This window comes from Pimephales promelas, chromosome 23 (genome assembly GCF_988280905.1).
Source record: "Pimephales promelas chromosome 23, fPimPro1.hap1.1, whole genome shotgun sequence".
In the NCBI taxonomy this organism is placed as follows: domain Eukaryota; kingdom Metazoa; phylum Chordata; class Actinopteri; order Cypriniformes; family Leuciscidae; genus Pimephales; species Pimephales promelas.
This window is the reverse complement of record NC_142791.1, coordinates 22658572-22677603: the sequence shown is the minus strand read 5'-3', so window position 1 is coordinate 22677603 and position 19032 is coordinate 22658572. Positions and strand designations below refer to the sequence as shown.

Here is a 19032-nt window from a genome sequence, read left to right as displayed (position 1 = left end):
AGCGCGAGATCCATTCCAAACACCCTCGTTAAAAGCTGACGTGTGGAAATATTTTGGCTTCTGAAGTTGAAGGAGGAAAGGAGCTGGACAAGAGCCACACTAGTTGTAAGCTTTGGAGAATAAAACTTAAATATTTCGGAAACACGACAAATATGAGAAGCCATATGGCTTCCACCCAGAGGAGGAAAAACACTCGGCTGTACCGGTCTTTGTTATATTATTAATTTACTACAAGTATGCTGCTAGTTCAGGCATACATTTATTTTCCTGTTGGTTCTTTGCGATGTTAAAGGACAACTCTGGCGCAAAATTAACCTTTGGTCTAATTACACATTGTTACCTAGTCAACCGTTATCAGAGATTTGTTTTCATGATTGCCGAATGTAAATAGTTTTATCTCTAAAAACAGTTTAGCCTATAACGCTAGTATAATGCTAGTACAGTATATAGGGCATAGAGTAATGACAAATAAAAATCGCTTGTTATTACAACTAACAAGGCTCAAAATAGCCCCACACTAACACGACAGCATAACAAGGGTCCCTACATTCAAACCGAAGCATTGAGAACTTTGTCAGTGTCCAAACAGTTTAATAAGAAGATATTTTATACACACAGTAAACTTCGCGAATACAGGAAGAAGCCATCTTGGAAATATAGTCTCTACCAGTCGATCTACGAACGCCGATTCCTACCCCTATAGTGACTTGTCCTCAAAAATACAATGAAACAAATGAGAAAAGTCTGTAATCATCCTTTCTTCCAATCCATCCATTCTTGACCAGAGAGCTTTTATATGCTGCATTGGTGGTGATACCAAACAAACACTGAGAGGCTCAAAGATTTTGATGTTTTCTAACATGTAAACACTAAAATGTAATCAGCTGATTAGTTGATTCTCATTTGAATCTCGAAAACCACATTTTATTGAACTTAGGAAATTAAGCATCAGAAATCCATCTTTAAAAAGCAAGCCCCAAACGTTCATCTGTGAAACGATGCTTAGTCAGCGCAATCTCTGACAATCTGAGTGTAAACAATGATTTGCATTTCTGCACATGTAAATATGGTGGTTTGATTAAGGGGTTCCCCTGTGCGGCTCTCATCTGGAAGTCATTTTGACGCAACTAAACTCTCCTGTTAGGGCAGATTTGATCGTGAACAGAAAGAGTTGCTTTCCTACTGCCTTCTGGGAGGAAATCCGTAGGTACGGGCATGGATAAAGGGAGAGCACACACGTAGATCACGTATATATGCTGGGAACAAGCTGGGATTTGTCTGCGGGTTGGGGAAAAAGGTCTTGTGTTTCTTTTAAGTTATTATTACAAGAAGCACTGGATCTGGTTAAGAGAATGTAAAGGAGCCCAGAAAGGGGGAGAGATGTTACGGTATGATTTCTAATAAAGACCACAGCTATGAGACATGAGAGTAAATAATGTAAATGGGTAAATGTATATCCATATATCATGAAGTAAAGCAGTGGATGATTTAATTAGAATAATCAAAAACAGGTTTTGTTAACACATTGAACTCAAGTAACATAAAGAACCAGCAATGAAAAGTCTTACAGGTTGTCCGAAACAGAACTTGTTAGTTCAAGTGGAAATAATTCTTAACAGAGGTCACACAAGGGTGAATCTCTCAGAAACCAACTTGGGCAAGTACCAGGCTAATAAATATATTTGCATATGACAATTAAATGCATGTGATGCATATTTTGCATTTGATGACTAAATGAATTAGTACACACATACATAAATATATATGTATATATGTATATATATATATACACATACACACACACATATTTATACACACATACTGTATAAATGAAATAATAATATAATAATGATAATTAAGTATATAACTATATACTGAATACAGTGTGTGTGTGTGTGTGTGTATATATATATATATATATATATATTTAAATAATAATATAAAAATGATAATGTAACATGTAATAATCAAAAGGAAATATATATATACATAATTATATAATATAATTTAAATAATAATATATAATGATAATGTAACATGTATATATATATATATATATATATATATATATATATATAAAATCAAAAGCAAATAATCAAAAGGAATATATATATATATATATATATATATATTAGGGCTGTCAAATGATTAATCGCAACGATTAATCGCATCCAAAATAAAAGTTTGTGTTTACATAATATATGTGGATGCACTGTGTATAATTATTTTATATAAATACACACACATGCTTGTACATATTTAAGAAATATTTTCATGTATATACTGTATATAGATTTATATATAAATTACATTATATAAATATAAGTATTTTATATATAAATTATATATTTTTTTAAATATACATGCATGTGTATGTATTTATATATATATATATATAAAATAATTATACACAGTGCACCCACATATATTATGTAAACACAAACTTTTATTTTGGATGCGATTAATCGCAATGAATCGTTTGACAGCTCTAATATATATATATATATTTCCTTTTGATTATGGAGTAAAACTTTTCTTGGACATTTCATTGGGAGACCCACACAAACTAAGCGAAGTGCAGCAAACACACACATGCTGAGCGCTGTTTGAACGCAGTGTAACTGGGCTGATTGTTGTCTGTTGTCACGCTCAGCCAGATTCATCTCTAGGCAGGTGCTGGGAGACTGTGGAACTGCACTGTTTCAGCCAGAGCCCAAATCAATCCACGTCTGTCTGCCTTCTCTCGCTCTCTCCTCTTCTTTATCTTCCAATAACATGACTATTTAAGTTCTGATGTGCCTCTGAATCCTCTAACACAGTTTCTCGACTTCCTTCTCTTCGACCTGGGAAGGAGACACTTTACAGTCAACTTTACGGTCTCAATGAATTATGTCTTTTTTGCTTGTCTGGGCAATCTTTAATCAAAACATTGGAACTTTCTCCTCAGAAATGACTTCAATCACCTTCCTCAATGCAGCAAAGCTTGCTTTCCACAATCCAATGAGTTTACGATAGATAGTATTAAAGGGGTGATGAACTGAGAAATCGAATTTTCCTTGAGCTTTTGACATCTAAGAGGTCATCATATTATAAGAATATCCTGTAAGTTTCAGAACTGAAAACGTCCTTGTTAGTCCAAAAAAAAGCTTTTATTGACACCAGCCTCAGCAAACGACTCGTTTTTCAAAGTGGAGAACTATGACGTCAAAGAGGATAAAACACCACCCCCGCAGAAGAAGATCAACGCCTACTTCTACACGGCCAGTTTAGCCCCGCCCACCGATTTGCGCATTACATAGCTAAATAACATAGATGCCTACCTCGTGATGACAACCCGGATCGAGCTACCGAGCAACACAAAATATTGTGCAGTGCCTAGTTGCTGCATAAGCTTCCTCTGGATTCCAATAGGACTGCACGGATAAACTTTATTTTTAATGACGTTCCAGCTGATGAGGTGAAACATCGTCCGTCTGTTCGCTTCATTTCACTGAGGATTGTTTTGTAAACAAGACTGAATTTGCAGGCCGTTTAAGAGTAAAGAACGGTGCTGTGCCGTCTATATTGGATGTGACAGGAATTGTGCAACACACGGACTCTGGGACGAACATGTATGGGCGAATCATTCCGGTTGCCATTTTACAACATTGGACGTTTTCAAAACAATTTCCCCCACGTGCATCGACGGGTGAGTTGAAACTCATTATAATATGCAAAACTGTTATCCACTCACAGCAGTGGGCGTTTACTTCCAAGTCTTCAGTGCGAGACGCCCATAAAAACCGAGCGTTTTTCAACTAGGGTCCAAAATAGCCTATTACTTACTCATTGTGATGTTTTTGAATGCAAAAACCAAGCGAACGTCATAAGTTGACCTCAGACAACAATATAATAACATTTAAAAAGCCAGTTCATGACCCCTTTAAATCCCGCCCAGCATTACAAACAGATTTTTACAGCATATACATTTAAATATAAAGCTGCCCTGATCTGAACATGCGGTTCTGTGGCTAAATAAACAAATCATGTCAGCCGGGCGATTCTTTTCAGCCTTTGGAGGAGAAATGCTTTTAAACATGGTCTTTATTAGCGCAGATGCCATGGCACAGAGTCTCGCCATCTGTGGACAGCACCGATTGTGCGGTTTGTTTGTGGGGAAAAAAAAAAACTGTGGGACTGATTCTTGTCTCTATCTAGAGTTGCATTTTGCCTGCTGGGAAGCTGCTAAAGGCGAATTTCTTGATGCCCATACAGGGCTTTTAAACCTACAATAACAGGCCATTTGCTTTTTGATTCCTCGAGATGTTGGCAGAGTGCTAAAAGACACTGGCATGGAACAGTGACTGTGATCAACATCTTCACTCATTGGTGAACTTGGTGTGCTTTCCTGGAAAGAATCCTGGAAATAAATCATGGTTTCCACAAAAATATTAATCAACTGCTTTCACCATTGATAATAATAATTAGAAATGTTTCTTGAGCACTAAATCAGCATTTTAGAATGATTTCTGAAGGATCATGTGACACTGATGCTGAAAATTCAGCTTTGATCACAGGAATAAATTACATTTTAAAATATATTACAATTCAATTGTAATAGTATTTTTCAAAATGACAGTTAGAGACAGTGTCTACAACAGAAATGCATTTTTTTATCAAAATAAATTCAACATTTGCAATAAGAGAAAATCATTCTGTGATCCTGAACAAAATTAAAGTTGCTGTTTTGCATCCAATAAAAGAAAACAAAGATTTTGTCAAAGCTGTCAAGCTCCAAAATGAACAAAAATATAATAAAAGATTCCATATAGTCTTTTTAAAAGCAATATGAAAAACATATTTGCGTTAAAAAAACAGCATAACCACCACATTATATTTTCAATAAATGTAATTATTTGACATTTTTGGTGCTTTCCCATTATCTCCATTGTATGGAAAACAACATGAATATTCTTCAAATCATCTGCATTTGTGTGGAAGAGAGAGTCACACAGGTTTGGAACAAGATGAGGGTGAGTAAATGATGACAGAATATTTGGGTGATCTATCCCTTTAAAGCTGTCTGCCACATAAAACGCACATTCATTTATGATACACCACCACTAATTTGTGTCACGTTCTTGAAAAGCGTTCCAGCTCTCAAATTGTGCGTAATTAGCCGAGGCATTCAAAGCCACACGTCTGTAAAAAAAAAACTCATTCCAGGAACCGAATGAGAGACTCCAGCTGGATTTCTCCACTCGTGTGATATTCTCTAAAGATATTAGAGCCAGATCTCCATGCCATGGAAGTCTATTAATGTTTGGAAAGTCTTACACTAACACACGGTGGCAGAACCCGGCCTGCAGAACGAGAAAGAAAGTCCAAGACAAACTCTCAGCGTCCCTCCGCAACACCTGACACGCGAGCGCACGCACGAAACATCTGGAGCCGAGGCCATCAGGACCTGCGAACGTCACTGCTTTAAGTGTTTGCTGACAGGGGGAGCGGTCGGCGACACTGGGAGACTAGAAACACTTTTAAACAGAATCAGTTTAAACATTTACTCTGCCTGCAGAGCCACACAAACACTCGTTTACAGTTTTAAAAAGACCCTCATTAAACATTAATCTCTCCATATCCCAGCATAACGTCAATACAATATGAAGCCAAAGCGTCTTTCGTATGTCTGCCAACTCGAGAAACTTTCATACATGTCGGCCAACTCAAAAAAGCACGGGCTCTGTTCCAAATGCAAGTTAGCTGCCCTTCTACCTACTGTCGACTTTAGCAGCTCCCTTTTAAGGTGGCATCCAAACTAAACTGATTGGAAATGTGTGATGACCCAGTTAAAAAAATCTATCACGCCACACACACGCGCTCCTCAAGTGCATTAGACATTAATCTAGTGTTCGTAGTTGACCACATTGGTCTAGATGTTGGCATGTTGCTAAGCTAACAACCCTGAATGGATGGACATTTGAAATACTGTAGAAAGATGGATGGAATGGACAGACAGAACAATGGATATATAGATAGACAGACAGATTTTTGAAGATGGATGGATTTTTGAAATACGATGGATGGATGGATGGATGGATGGATGGATGGATGGATGATGGATGGATGGATTTTTGAAATAAAATGGATGTATGGGTTAAGGATGATAGATAGATAGATAGATAGATAGATAGATAGATAGATAGATAGATAGATAGATAGATAGATAGATAGATAGATAGATAGATAGATAGATAGATAGATAGATAGATAGATAGATAGATAGATAGATAGATATAGATGGATAGATTTTAATACTATCCAAACTATATACTATATATACTATACTATTTATAAAGATTAAAATACTATATAATGAGATGATGGATGGATGGATGGATGGATGGATGGATGGATGGATGGATTTTTGAAATATAATGGATGTATAGGAGATGGATGGATGAATGGATGGATTTTTTAAATACTATATGAGATGATGGATGGATGGATGGATGGATGGATCATGGATGGATGGATGGATGGCCATTTGAAAGACAGACATATTTTTGAAATACAATGAATGGATGGAAGGATGGATTTTTTAAACACAATGGATAGATAGATAGATAGATAGATGGATAGATTTTTTTAAATACTATATAATGAGATGATGGATGGATGGATTTTTGAAATGTAATGGATGTATAGGAGATGGATGGATGGATGGATGGATGGATTTTTTAAATACTATATGAGATGATGGATGGATGGATGGACATTTGAAAGACAGACAGATTTTTGAAATACAATGAATGGATGGAAGGATGGATTTTTTAAACACAATGGATAGATAGATAGATAGATAGATAGATAGATAGATAGATAGATAGATAGATAGATAGATAGATAGATAGATAGATAGATAGATAGATAGATATTTAATATACTATATAAAAAGATGATGAATGGATGGAAGGATGGATTTTTTAAACACAATGGTTAGATAGATAGATAGATAGATAGATAGATAGATAGATAGATAGATAGATAGATAGATAGATAGATAGATAGATAGATAGATAGATAGATAGATAGATAGATAGATAGATAGATAGATAGATTTTTTTAAATACTATATAATGAGATGATGGATGGATGGATGGATTTTTGAAATGTAATGGATGTATAGGAGATGGATGGATGGATGGATGGATGGATGGATGGTTTTTTTTAAATACTATATGAGATGATGGATGGATGGATGGATATTTGAAAGACAGACAGATTTTTGAAATACAATGAATGGATGGAAGGATGGATTTTTTAAACACAATGGATAGATAGATAGATAGATAGATAGATAGATAGATAGATAGATAGATAGATAGATAGATAGATAGATAGATAGATAGATAGATAGATAGATAGATAGATAGATAGATAGATAGATAGATAAAAAGATGATGAATGGATGGATGGACATTTGAAATACTATAGAAAGACGGATGGATAGTTAGCTAGATAGAATGACCTAGGAATAATACTAGAATAATGACTCAAGATGGAATAATAATTAATGCCAAATAATCTCCAAAACAATGACTATTTTAGGATGAACGCAACACGTTTTCTCAGGATCGGCGTCCCTCAGGTGACATCAAGTCTGAAGAAGTTGCTCAATGCAAATCTAAACCATGGGGTTTTTATTGTACAACTGTGGAGGCCACTGAGGTACTGGCAAACGAGGAGATGAAATTATACAAATTTTCCTATTAATAAGTAAAAAGTGCTGGAGAGAGAAGCACCCAGGGGGGCCAGCACTGGGAAAATACAAGGTGCTGGAAAAAGACCAATGTTTTCCACTCGTACGACGGAAGAGTGTTCTGGGAAACCCGCTTCTGTCTGCTCGACTGGCTGCAGGCGCGGAGAGAGAGAACAATATCCAAGGTTGAATGAAGTGGACACCAGAGAGTAAGAACACTGGAATTATCACTGACATTTTTATGGCCGCAGTCGCAGGGGTTTATATGCAACATTAGATAACAGGCCTCCAGCAGTCTGGGTACGCTACGAGCCGATCGACCGCGATAAAACGAGTAATTGGATGGAGGAAGTGTGTAAATCTGAGTGATGTTACCTGGATCTCTGACTCTGGTCCAGCACTGCCCGTTTGGCTTGAGTCTCCAGCTGCTGAAGATGACGGTGGCGACGCTTGCGACACGGGGCCACATCTGTGATGTCGTTCAGGCTGTCGTCCATCGGGCTGCTTTCTGGCATCTCTGTTACATAAAACATGGGAAAGTTCAAATGTTAAAGTTCATTCACTGTTCATTTTTACCATTTTTTCAGTTGTATTCTTTGTGTTTTGATGAAAATGTACTTTACATTTGAACAATATTTCATTATGTAAAATACCATGTATGATATGATTAAGTATTTCAGCAGATTTTTTTTACAATTTTTTAGATTTTTTTTTAAATATCTATACACTAATATACAGTATAAAAATTTAACATTTTAACATTATAATGTGCAGAAATAGCAATGTGCATCGAACATAGCAAATAATAAACAAGTTTGGGAAAATAACTTTACATTTTAATGTAAAGTAAACATTTTAAGGAAAACTTTTAAATTTACATTAAACATCGGATGAATCCCAAACATACTATGGCTGAATATTATTTATATATTACTAAAAAACCTTAGAGTTATGATATATTGAAGGACACAGGTAAATATGATATTTATTATAATGGGTTTATGTGAAGATTGTTTTAATTTCATTGCTATATTTTTTTTTAATATCATAAATGTTCAAATTAATAGCTCTCAAATTAAATGCTCAATAGCTATAAATTATGGGGAAAAACAATTTCATAGAGACATTAATTATGAAAGATGCCATTAAACAAATATTTAAAATATACTTTTATATTCTATGGTTTCAACATTAATTTGGAGTTTAAATGTGAAATTATTACAATATAAAAATATATATTGAAAACTTCAATGTTAGGAGCGATTCATTAGAGAAAAATGTGTAATTAATTATTTAATTTGTTTAAATCGATTATTATTATATTTAAATAAATTATGTTTATATTTCTATTCTCCTTTTATTCGAAATGTTAGTGCACTGTTAGTGTCTTAAATAGTTTATTTTATTAACAGCATGTAATAAAAAATGTGTTTGTCTAAGAATTAATTTATTAAAAACAACTATTATTAACTAAATGATTTGCCAAACATTTCATTTAATTTTCAAACACATTTAAATTAAGGGTTGCCAACCTGATTGATTAATACCATTTGGAAATATGAGCTACATAGCCATCTGCTGCCAATTTAATAATTTCAGTTAAAAAAACGACAAGATGAGCTATTATTTGTGAATGTTTGTATGTATAATAGCTCTGAACAGGATTAATAGAGGTTCTCACAGGCAGTATTCAGGCAGCCGGCCAAAAATTTGACTCCGCTAACACAATCAACATCATAAACGCATTAAAAGCATGCTGAACATCAACATTAAAGCACTGTACATGCAGCAATAAACACAGCGGGAGAACATCTGTCTCATGTGATATGACAGCGCAGCACAATGGGGGATTGTTCAAGACGGCAAAGAATTAAATAGCACCTATTCTATAAGCCATTCTCATGTGCCACTGACTTTTTGCATTGTTTCCATGCTTGTTTCTGGCATCTATGAGTTTAATTTACACTGGTGGACAGATATTACTTTGAAACTGGGAGGGTTTGACTTGCGTTATTTGCTGCAACAAACATCCTAACCACATAAAAGACTCTTTCAATTATGCTTCATGTACTGCACCCTCATGGTAAACTTTATAGTGGCGAAAAAAAGACTAAAGCTACAACTCCTACTCTTTAAGTACAAAACATTACCAAGCACACACTCTGAAACATAAACCGTTGCGTCATGCTTGATGAGAAAGGGAAAGGACAATAATTGAAGCCCAAATGGCTCCGTCTGAGGAAAAAAAGCTAAAGAAACTCACACCTAGCAACCATACATTACAATTCAGCTTGTTTACAGGGTCACATGACCTTAAAGAAGGGGCTTTCTAGCGTTTCACTTTTACTCCACAGAGCTTACACAGGGGGAAAAACAGAGAAATTGAGCAACTCGCAGACTAAATCATGTGCGACTCCACCTCATTTCCCTTCCTGTGCCTCAAAACTCTGACTCAACGGCCTGAAGCCCCCAAATACGGTCTTTGAGTAGCCCGATGTCGAAATCCACCAAAAGCAGACGGTGTTGCCAAGGAACCACTATTCTAGGAGATGATGTCATAGCTTGGTAAGCATTGACTGACAAATGCATGCTGCTTCAGCCCACCTTTACTTTACACAGTAATATTTCTTTACTGGTAGAAATACTACTGTATAAGAAGTGTTTCTGAAATCACCCCTATACCCTCATCGAATATTCCCTACATTAGTCCACTTGAAGGAGTGAATGAAAACGAGTGGGTGATTCAGACACTGAGTGCATGAGAAAAGCTGCAGCATTGTTTATGCTTGCGGTTTAATAATCATTCAAAACTTAGCAAATCGGCAGCTCCATTAGTAAACTGAAAATAAACTATGTAAACCTAGATTAAACAATTTAATAATTAAAAAGGAATTTATACCTTTATGATATTATGCTGTACCCACATTGGACCAACGATTTGTAAAATGGATGGATGGTTTAGCTGCGGCGCCATCCTCTGGTCAGACGGGGGACTTCATTTGGCACGCCACTCACAGTGCATTTTGGGTATTCTCTAGCATTTGAGCATACATCGGTCATACACTGGTTTTTGCAGTGCATTATGGGAATGAATGACCCCTGAGGTGCGTTTCCCGAAAGCATCGTTTGCCAACTATGGTCGCAAGTTCCGTCGTTATCAGCATAGTTAAACGAGTCAGTGTTTCCCGAAACAATCGCTCCAACGAAAAATCGCAACCAGCATCGCAAAGTTGTGTAGTTTGAACGACAGCTCTCGACCTGTGGTTAGAGGCTTTCTATATTGCATCACATTTGGACGTAATCAATCCTTAACTTGAGCAAAATACACAAGCTGACATTCAGTACAAACGGTGCCTTTTATTTAAAATACATACAAAAGTAATTCACGTCTTTTCGTTTTTCAAAAGATTTAAAGTACTGATTTTGAAGAGTGCGCATGTGTGCTCTACTATATACGAATAGGGTTGGGTATCGTTTGAATTTGAACGATTCTGATTCCGATTCCGATTCCTTGTTTCGATTCAGGTTCCTAACGATTCTCGATTCCGATTCTTTTAAGAGGTAGGGTCAAAAAAGTTTAGCTAACCTTGCTAACCAACGGCCTTTCTGAAGGAAATAATCCTTTCTGAAGGAAATACTCCTTCTGTAAAAATGCTCCTTTTGTCACAAATTTTGCATTTTGCCGAGATTTCGTTATTTTTAGAAAAGTGAAGCCACACTTTGGATCGCCGACGTAAGGTACTCATGTTCGACTCGCGTGGTTATGCCAACACTTCCGGTAGACACTTCTTCGTTGGTGTTGTTCAGTGGTTTCTTCTTCCGCTCGGCGGACTGTGAATATCGAAACTAGGAATCGAAATTTTAACTTTTGAACGATTCCGGGAAAAACGAAAAGTTAGTCTCGGTTCCAATCGATACTCGATTCTAGATACCCAACCCTATATACGAACGAGCCAAATATTGAGTCTGCTAATAAAGCAAAATAACTGAGAACAAATAGAAATAGTCCTCAGATGACATGTCTGTAATTTATATATATATATAAAAAAACTAGCGTTAATTGGATCTCGAACAGTTAGAAAAGTAGTTATTACTCCACCAAACGCGAAACCAACATGGTTGAACGATACATTGCGACAATGGGTTTCGGCAAACAGTCGTGACTAGCTAGTTGATTTCTCCAAAGATGCATCGTACTATGGTGGTGAAGCAGCGAACTACATAGTTGTATGGGAAATGCACCCCAGTATGGTTTCGGAGACCACTACAAATGGCTGTTCCCTCAAATAACCCTATTTAAGGGTTTAGGGGATGGTTTCGGACACAGTAAACACTGAATACAGCTATTTCTAACAAAAAGGGGTTAATTAGCCATGCAGTGATGCCTATAATGGATAATCCAGTGAATTAAATTCTTTACAAATGAAAAATACACTATTTTATTTGATTATTTAACTTTACCCAAAAGATGAGATTATTTATAAATGAACAAAATATCAGTTTAAGAACAGCTGCTTCACATCGTATAACACAAACAGAAAAGACCTACAAGAGTAATAATAACAACATCTTAAAACCCAATATACAAATCGTAATTGTACAACATTTGATATACACAACCCTGTAATCGCTCACGAGTTGAATTCCACATTAATGCACCAATTTGAGATGTTGATTTGCTAGTTGTCTCGACGACATTGCTGAATTCATTTTTTTTTTGTTGATTTCTACCATTGCAAGGTATTGTCATTCTCTCCAGCTCTACGTCAAGATGTTGATGCTGAGCTTTCATCTACTTGCCAGAGTCACTATAGATCAAATCAGCATCATGTTGTCATTCATCAACCTGAACTTTCTTGGATGAAATTCCACTAAATTCTCTACACGTTGCTAAACTATATTAAAATATGAGTTTCAGTTGATGTTCTGGGCACACAATCAGTTGTAAGCTCATCTAGTTTGACTTCAAACTTTGTTAACTTTGCAGACATGCCCACTGAACACAATATTGCAGAGCCTTGAGAACAAATCAACTCAGAATGAGTCGACTAAGCTGAAGAATGAGACTTTCCACAAATCCACACAAACTAATCACAGACTTTGTTAAAAGCAGACGGAGAAAATCTCAGCCGTAATTTGCATTTAAACAAACAACGTTTGAGGCACGTGCATCTGAAATTGTGGCTCTCTGAAAACTTTAAAGGAGTAGTTCACTGAAGAACATCAACCTCAAAGCACATCAAATATGCTTTTGTTTTGTTCGCATGTTTTAGTGAAAGAATAGAAAAAAAGGTTTGGAAGGACAATGATTTTTTTAATTCCTATAAGTTAAAGGGATAGTTCACTTTGAAATACATTTTTGGTATGTTTTAGCACATCCAAGATGTAGGTGTCTTTAATTCTACAATAGTTTCAATTGTGATATTTTTAGGTCAAACCGTTCTTGTCTGTCAGTCTTATGCTACGTTCACACCGGACGCGAATCGCGCGTCAAATTCGCGCCTGACGCGTCTAGTTTGACGCTTTACCACTTTGTGTTAATTCGCGTGTCAAGAGCGAAACTGGCGCGCGTAAAAACAAAAGTTTGAAGCGAAATTTACGCGCGTGACGCGCGTCAGAATCGAAATCCGTTGGCGGCCATTGTTTTTATGTCGACCGAGCATTCATCAAGAGAGTTACCGCTCTGTATTTACTCTGGAGAGCAGAACAGCGGCGTGGGGATCATCGTCGCCGTATATTTGTGTCCACCGGACCCTTCAGAGCCGAACCGTTTGGCGAGTTTCACCATTTGCTCGCTCCAGGAGCTGCGCTCGATGACGGCCGCTGTCAGCGGTACGTCTGTCCCGCGCCCAGTTTGATGACCTGTTGTCCCGCATCGGAGCGAGGATCACCCTCGCCCTCATCCATCTAATCTAGCTGTCATTTATTTTTTGTTTTGATGATAAATAGAGCCAGCCTTAAGTTATTAACCTGTCCTGTGATTTTTTTCTCTCTCACGTCCAGACACGAATTTATGCACATATGTTGATTGTCTTTACAACATAGGCTAATACTATTTCATATAATCTAGCTATGGAATGAATAACATTCAATACAAAATGAACATGTCTCGTATATAGAAATAATGTTTTAAGTGATAAAACATTTGCTTTGTTGTGCATAATCCCACCATGCATTTAGTCATAACAAAATAATTTATTGAAGCATCCAGACACTTCACCACGTGAGCAAGCAGCTAGGCTCCTGATTGGTTAACGCGGCGCGAATTCACGGCAAAGTTCAGATTTTTCAACTCGAGCGGCAGACGCGAATTCGCGTCAAACGCGTGAATGCACAAATGGCACTATTCGCGCTTAACGCGCCAGACGCTCAATTCGCGGCATTCGCGCGAACTTGACGCGCGAATGAGGCGTATTCGCGTCTTCCGCGCCTCGCTCCACGCCTCATTCGCGCCGCAGGAATTTTTCACGCGCGTAAAGCGTCTTTGCATTGACTTAACATTGAAATCATTCGCGCCTGACGCGCTATTCGCGTCCGGTGTGAACGTAGCATAATAATGGAGGTCTATGGTCACCACCTCAAAGTCCAAATTAAACATGATTTAATGACTCGTAAATGTAAGTACACATTGATGGGCTAAGACATGAAACGAGCGGTTTGTGTGAGAAAACGAACAGTATTTATATTGTTTTTACCTCTTGTAACCACAGCCATGTCCAAGTGATGTGAGAATGTGGGCGCTTTGGTAGGCGCCGTAAGTGATCTCTTCGGAAGTGAAGAAGAGTTTGCGCGAGCATAAGTAATTGTTTTCTTTTATGACGGTTTAAACATCCTGGATAAGCGCAAATGAGTACCATTTTAATTAGCCGTCTTACCGACAATCTTTTTTCTGTGTAAACATTGAGTGACGTACAAACGCGAGAGATGCAGACCGCGCAGACCAAAGCGCCCGTGCCCTCAGATCACTTGGATGTGGCTGTGGTGACAAGAGGTAAAAAACTATTTAAATACTGTTCGTTTTCTCAAACAAACCGCTCGTTTCATGTCTTAGGCCATCAATGTGTACTTACATTTACGAGTCATTAAATCATGTTTAATTTGGTCTTCTCTGTGCATGCTCTTTGAGGTGGTGACCATAGACCTGCATTATATGACTGACAGACAAGAACGGTTTGACCTAAAAATATCAAAATTGAAACTACTGCGGAAACAAAGACACCTACATCTTGGATGCCCTTGAGGTAAGATAAAACATCCCTTTAAGGCACCCACACACTACAAGATAATCAGGCAGATTTTGTGCCCAATTCTCCCCTTTGGGCAATCCTAAGTAAAGTCACGCAAATTTTCTGTAAAAAAGCAGTCCAAACTCTTTTTTTCGCCATTTCTTCTCGATATTTTTGTCTACTGTAAAGTCACGTTTGACAACGAGAGATTTTGCGAGATGTCAAGTTTGTGGTCTCTCACATTTTAAAAGTCTTTTAGTGCATAACAGCCTTTAGAAGAATCACCTAGTGTAAGAGGCTTTGGGTCAGGGCGTCTGTGTTCAGCTTCCTGTTCGTCTTCTGTACTCCCTCCGTAATCGCTCTCTTCTCCAGGACTCTTATCTGCCGCAGTCTCGATCGCCTCGTGGTCTTCACTCTCTGCCTTTTTCTTTCTAAGAAAGAACAGTAGGTACAACATGGTAACAAGACATGTGCATTGAAAGAACTTGTTCCGTTCTGCGCTCGGTGGGAAGTTTCCGTGATTTGTTTTAATATTCACAACTTCACATTCATAAGTTTAGGGTCACTTTTGAGTTTCTTTCTATTCATCCTAAAAAATAAAAATTTAATCACGATTTGCACAAAAATATTATGCAGCACAGCTGTTTTCAACATTGATATTAAAAAGTAATGTTCCTTGAACAAATCAGCATATTAGAGTGATTTCTGAAGCATCATGTGACTCTGAAGACTGGACTAATGATGCTGAAAATTCAGCTTTGATCTAAGGAATAAATTACATTCTAAAATATAATAAAATACAGAACAGCTACACTGTAAAAAATAAAACCGTAATTTTTATGGTAAAAAACTGGCAGCTGTGGTTGCCAGAACTTTACCGTTAAAAATACGGTAGGAACGTTAATGGTTTTACAGACTTAACTTAAAATTTACAGTAATGAACCGTATTTCATTTTCTGATAAAATGTTGATTTACTTTTGAAAATTTGATATGTTTTGTACCATTGTAATACACTGACAACCAACAATCATCATAGCAGTGATGAGTTACATGAGCAATCAAAGCTCATCACAAGTAGACTTCCATTAGAAATTGAATACTTATATAAAGAAGCTGCACAGTGTCATTCACACAAACGTTAAACAAATGTGTGGTAACACACATGAAATAAAAAAAAAATGCAATAAACATTAATTTAACAACATTAAATGCAACATAAAACCCAAATGTACATAACTGATTTATGAAAAAAAAAACAAGAAAATTATGAGGAACCATAGTTATTTCAACAAAAATACATACAATGTGAAGTGTCACACAGGGAATGTCAATTTACGATTTTTCTCTCTAAATAATACAATGAGTTGTTCTTTTTCACTTTCGAAAACTGTAAATTTAACGGTATTTTACAGTAAAGTTATATCACAGTTATTTACTGTGTATAGCACAGAAACTTTCTGTTAACCAATTAGTAGCATTCTTACCGTTAATATTTCTCAACATGGCTCTTTCAAAAACATTAAAATAAGTTATCGATCCCAATCATGTGAGTGGCAGTGTACAAATAGGCAGAACAATTTGTTTGAAATCATTATTTTTGCATTTCTTTCAGAAGTAGTAAATGCCACAGAAAGTAAGGTCTGTTCACAACAAGGATGATCACTAGTAACATAGATACAGTTATTTTTGCTATTTTTAAAGCAGAAAAGTACATATTGTGCCTTTAAAGCGACAGACAAGCAAAGCTTAGAATAAAATTGGTATGGACATTAATATAGTCTTTATAGTTATTGTTCGTGGTGTGAACGGGCCTTCAGACTCTACTCTTTTTAAGCGTCTTAAATCAAGAGCACAATGCAGATGGACTGAACCTTTTCGGGTTTGTACCTAAACGTTTTAAGGTTTCTATCTCGCTACAGTTGTCAACAAGGACAGAGCTTGTTGCTGTCATTTTAAGTTTTGTTTTACACCAAAACATACTAATTATAAGTGCAGCTAGCAAAGTGATATTCTGGACTGGAACTGGAAGTGATATTTATAAATGCAATATCATCATGGGATTTCATACAAAGGGAAGGAAAAAGATGAACTGAAATTTTTTTTTACAGCAATGTGAGGTTCTATCATAATGAAACGTGACACACATCTTTACCTCAGTTGATTCTCTTCTATAGATTCTTCTAGCTCTCTGACTCTCTCCTGCAGGGCTCTGAGTTTGGCTTTCTTCTCATTTAGGACCAGCACAAAACGACTGTACAGGTCTTTCTCCAACGTCTCCTTTCCCTGGACGTATCTTTCCATCCTGTGGAGAGAGTAAAGACCAATGAGACACACCCAAACAGTCTCCCTGGTCACACAGACATCTGATCGCGTGGAAATGTTTAGCTATGAGAGTGTTTTTATTACTCACTATTTTGTGTGTGTGGTATAAACACTATTACTTACTATGGAAAACTTTAAGAGCGTCTTTGAACTCAGCCACCTGTGGCAATTGTTTGCAAAGTACACACACGCCAATAAAGTGCCGTCAGTGTTGGGAAGCAATGCTAATTCCCTATAATTCTGGTTTTGGGAGATTTTAGAAAGTGTGGCAGAACAGTCTAGTCAGTGATGTCACTGCTGTTGTTTCTCAAAGAGGAAAGACTGAAGCACATGGGGAACAAGAAAAGAAAGTAAAGACAAGCTTCTCATCATCAGGTTGGCCCGGGATTCCCTTGTGCACTGCAATCCACTCATCCGGAATGCGTCATGTGCCATAGATCAGCTTGCACATCTATAGTTCCCTATTTTAACATGAGTATCACAGCAAACACAAACTAAAGCCATCTTGTGTATTTGGACTTCCTTAGTAACTAAGTAAAAATGCAAACAAGATGCTCTTTCATTTTGAATCATGGAAGATCATGAGGAGGGGAAATGGTAAAACATGAGGAAGATGTAATCATGAACAGGTGAGAGGCTTGTGTAATCACAATAGTGTTTGAAATTAGTTTTGGAGATAAACAAACAAAAAAAAATGGTTGTGTATGTTCCCAGAAACAAAGAAACAAATCGAGAGCATATTCCTCACGGTTAGAAGATAGTCGAGATTTCAAGCAACAAAACATCATTATTTAGTTTTAAATAACAGTTTTAAAACCTAAAAATCATTAAAATATAGAATCAATAGCCATTCAGTATTAGTGTAACTGAAAGCTATGCATTTTAACATTTATTAGGCTTTAAAGGGGTCAAAGGATGCCCATTTTCCACAAGCTGCTATGATTCTTAAGGTTCTCCAAGGAAAGTTTGTAATATACTTTGGTTCAAATTCCTCAATGGTTGTGTAAAACAACACCCTTTTTACCTCCTCAAAAACAGCTCCCGTTTCGGTGCATGTCTCTTTAAATGATAATGAGCAACTGCTCACTCCACCCCTCTCTTCCTGGGGCGTGGACACAAGACACTGCTGCCATGACAACCTGCTCTGCAGAAACAGTATACAAATGGCTGAGGGAGTAAATATGCTAATACGGGACAGTCCGTCATCGGTCGTGGGCGGAGCATGAGCAATGACATCATATTGATCAGAAAATCCAAACGGTTTGATTATTGAGTGTTTCTGTTTAGGCTTTTTGAGGAGTGAACGGAGTTTTTTCATTGTATAGTGGTTGAGTCCACACACTGCACAGACACATTTATATGCAAACACCATTTAAAAGGGAATTTTGCATCCGATGACCCCTTTAAAAAATATAAAAAAACTAATTTTAATGAACGTAAAACAATCTTCACATAAACGCCACATTAACCTGTTCCCTTCAATATATCAGGGATCAAATTTTTTCTATTGACCCAGTCATACTAGTTCAGATTTTTACTTGCCCTGTCAAAATACCCAAATTATTATTGTTTTCATTGTTTTTGACCCATGTAACCTTGTAAATACTCCACTCTTTTTGAAAATACGCTCATTTTACCACTCCCCTAGAGTTAAACAGTTGGGTTTTACCGTTTTCGAATCCATTCAGCCGATTTTCTCATATTTAGTAGAATATCAGTAACCAGAGAGTTTCTGGTCTCAT

The 19032-nt window shown here is 36.8% G+C and overlaps 1 protein-coding gene across 2 annotated transcripts in view; it reads right to left on the bottom strand.

The window, feature by feature from the left end:
* xrcc4 (X-ray repair complementing 4) overlaps positions 1-19032 on the bottom strand; it is a 55917-nt gene that overhangs the window by 8630 nt on the left and 28255 nt on the right. For both annotated transcript variants that reach the window (XM_039678172.2, XM_039678173.2), the window contains exons 5-7: positions 17121-17270; positions 15253-15398; positions 8117-8258 (exon numbers count right to left, since the gene is read on the bottom strand). In XM_039678172.2, the coding sequence (XP_039534106.2) occupies positions 8117-8258; positions 15253-15398; positions 17121-17270 (438 nt within the window). The remainder of the gene's footprint in view (positions 1-8116; positions 8259-15252; positions 15399-17120; positions 17271-19032) is intronic.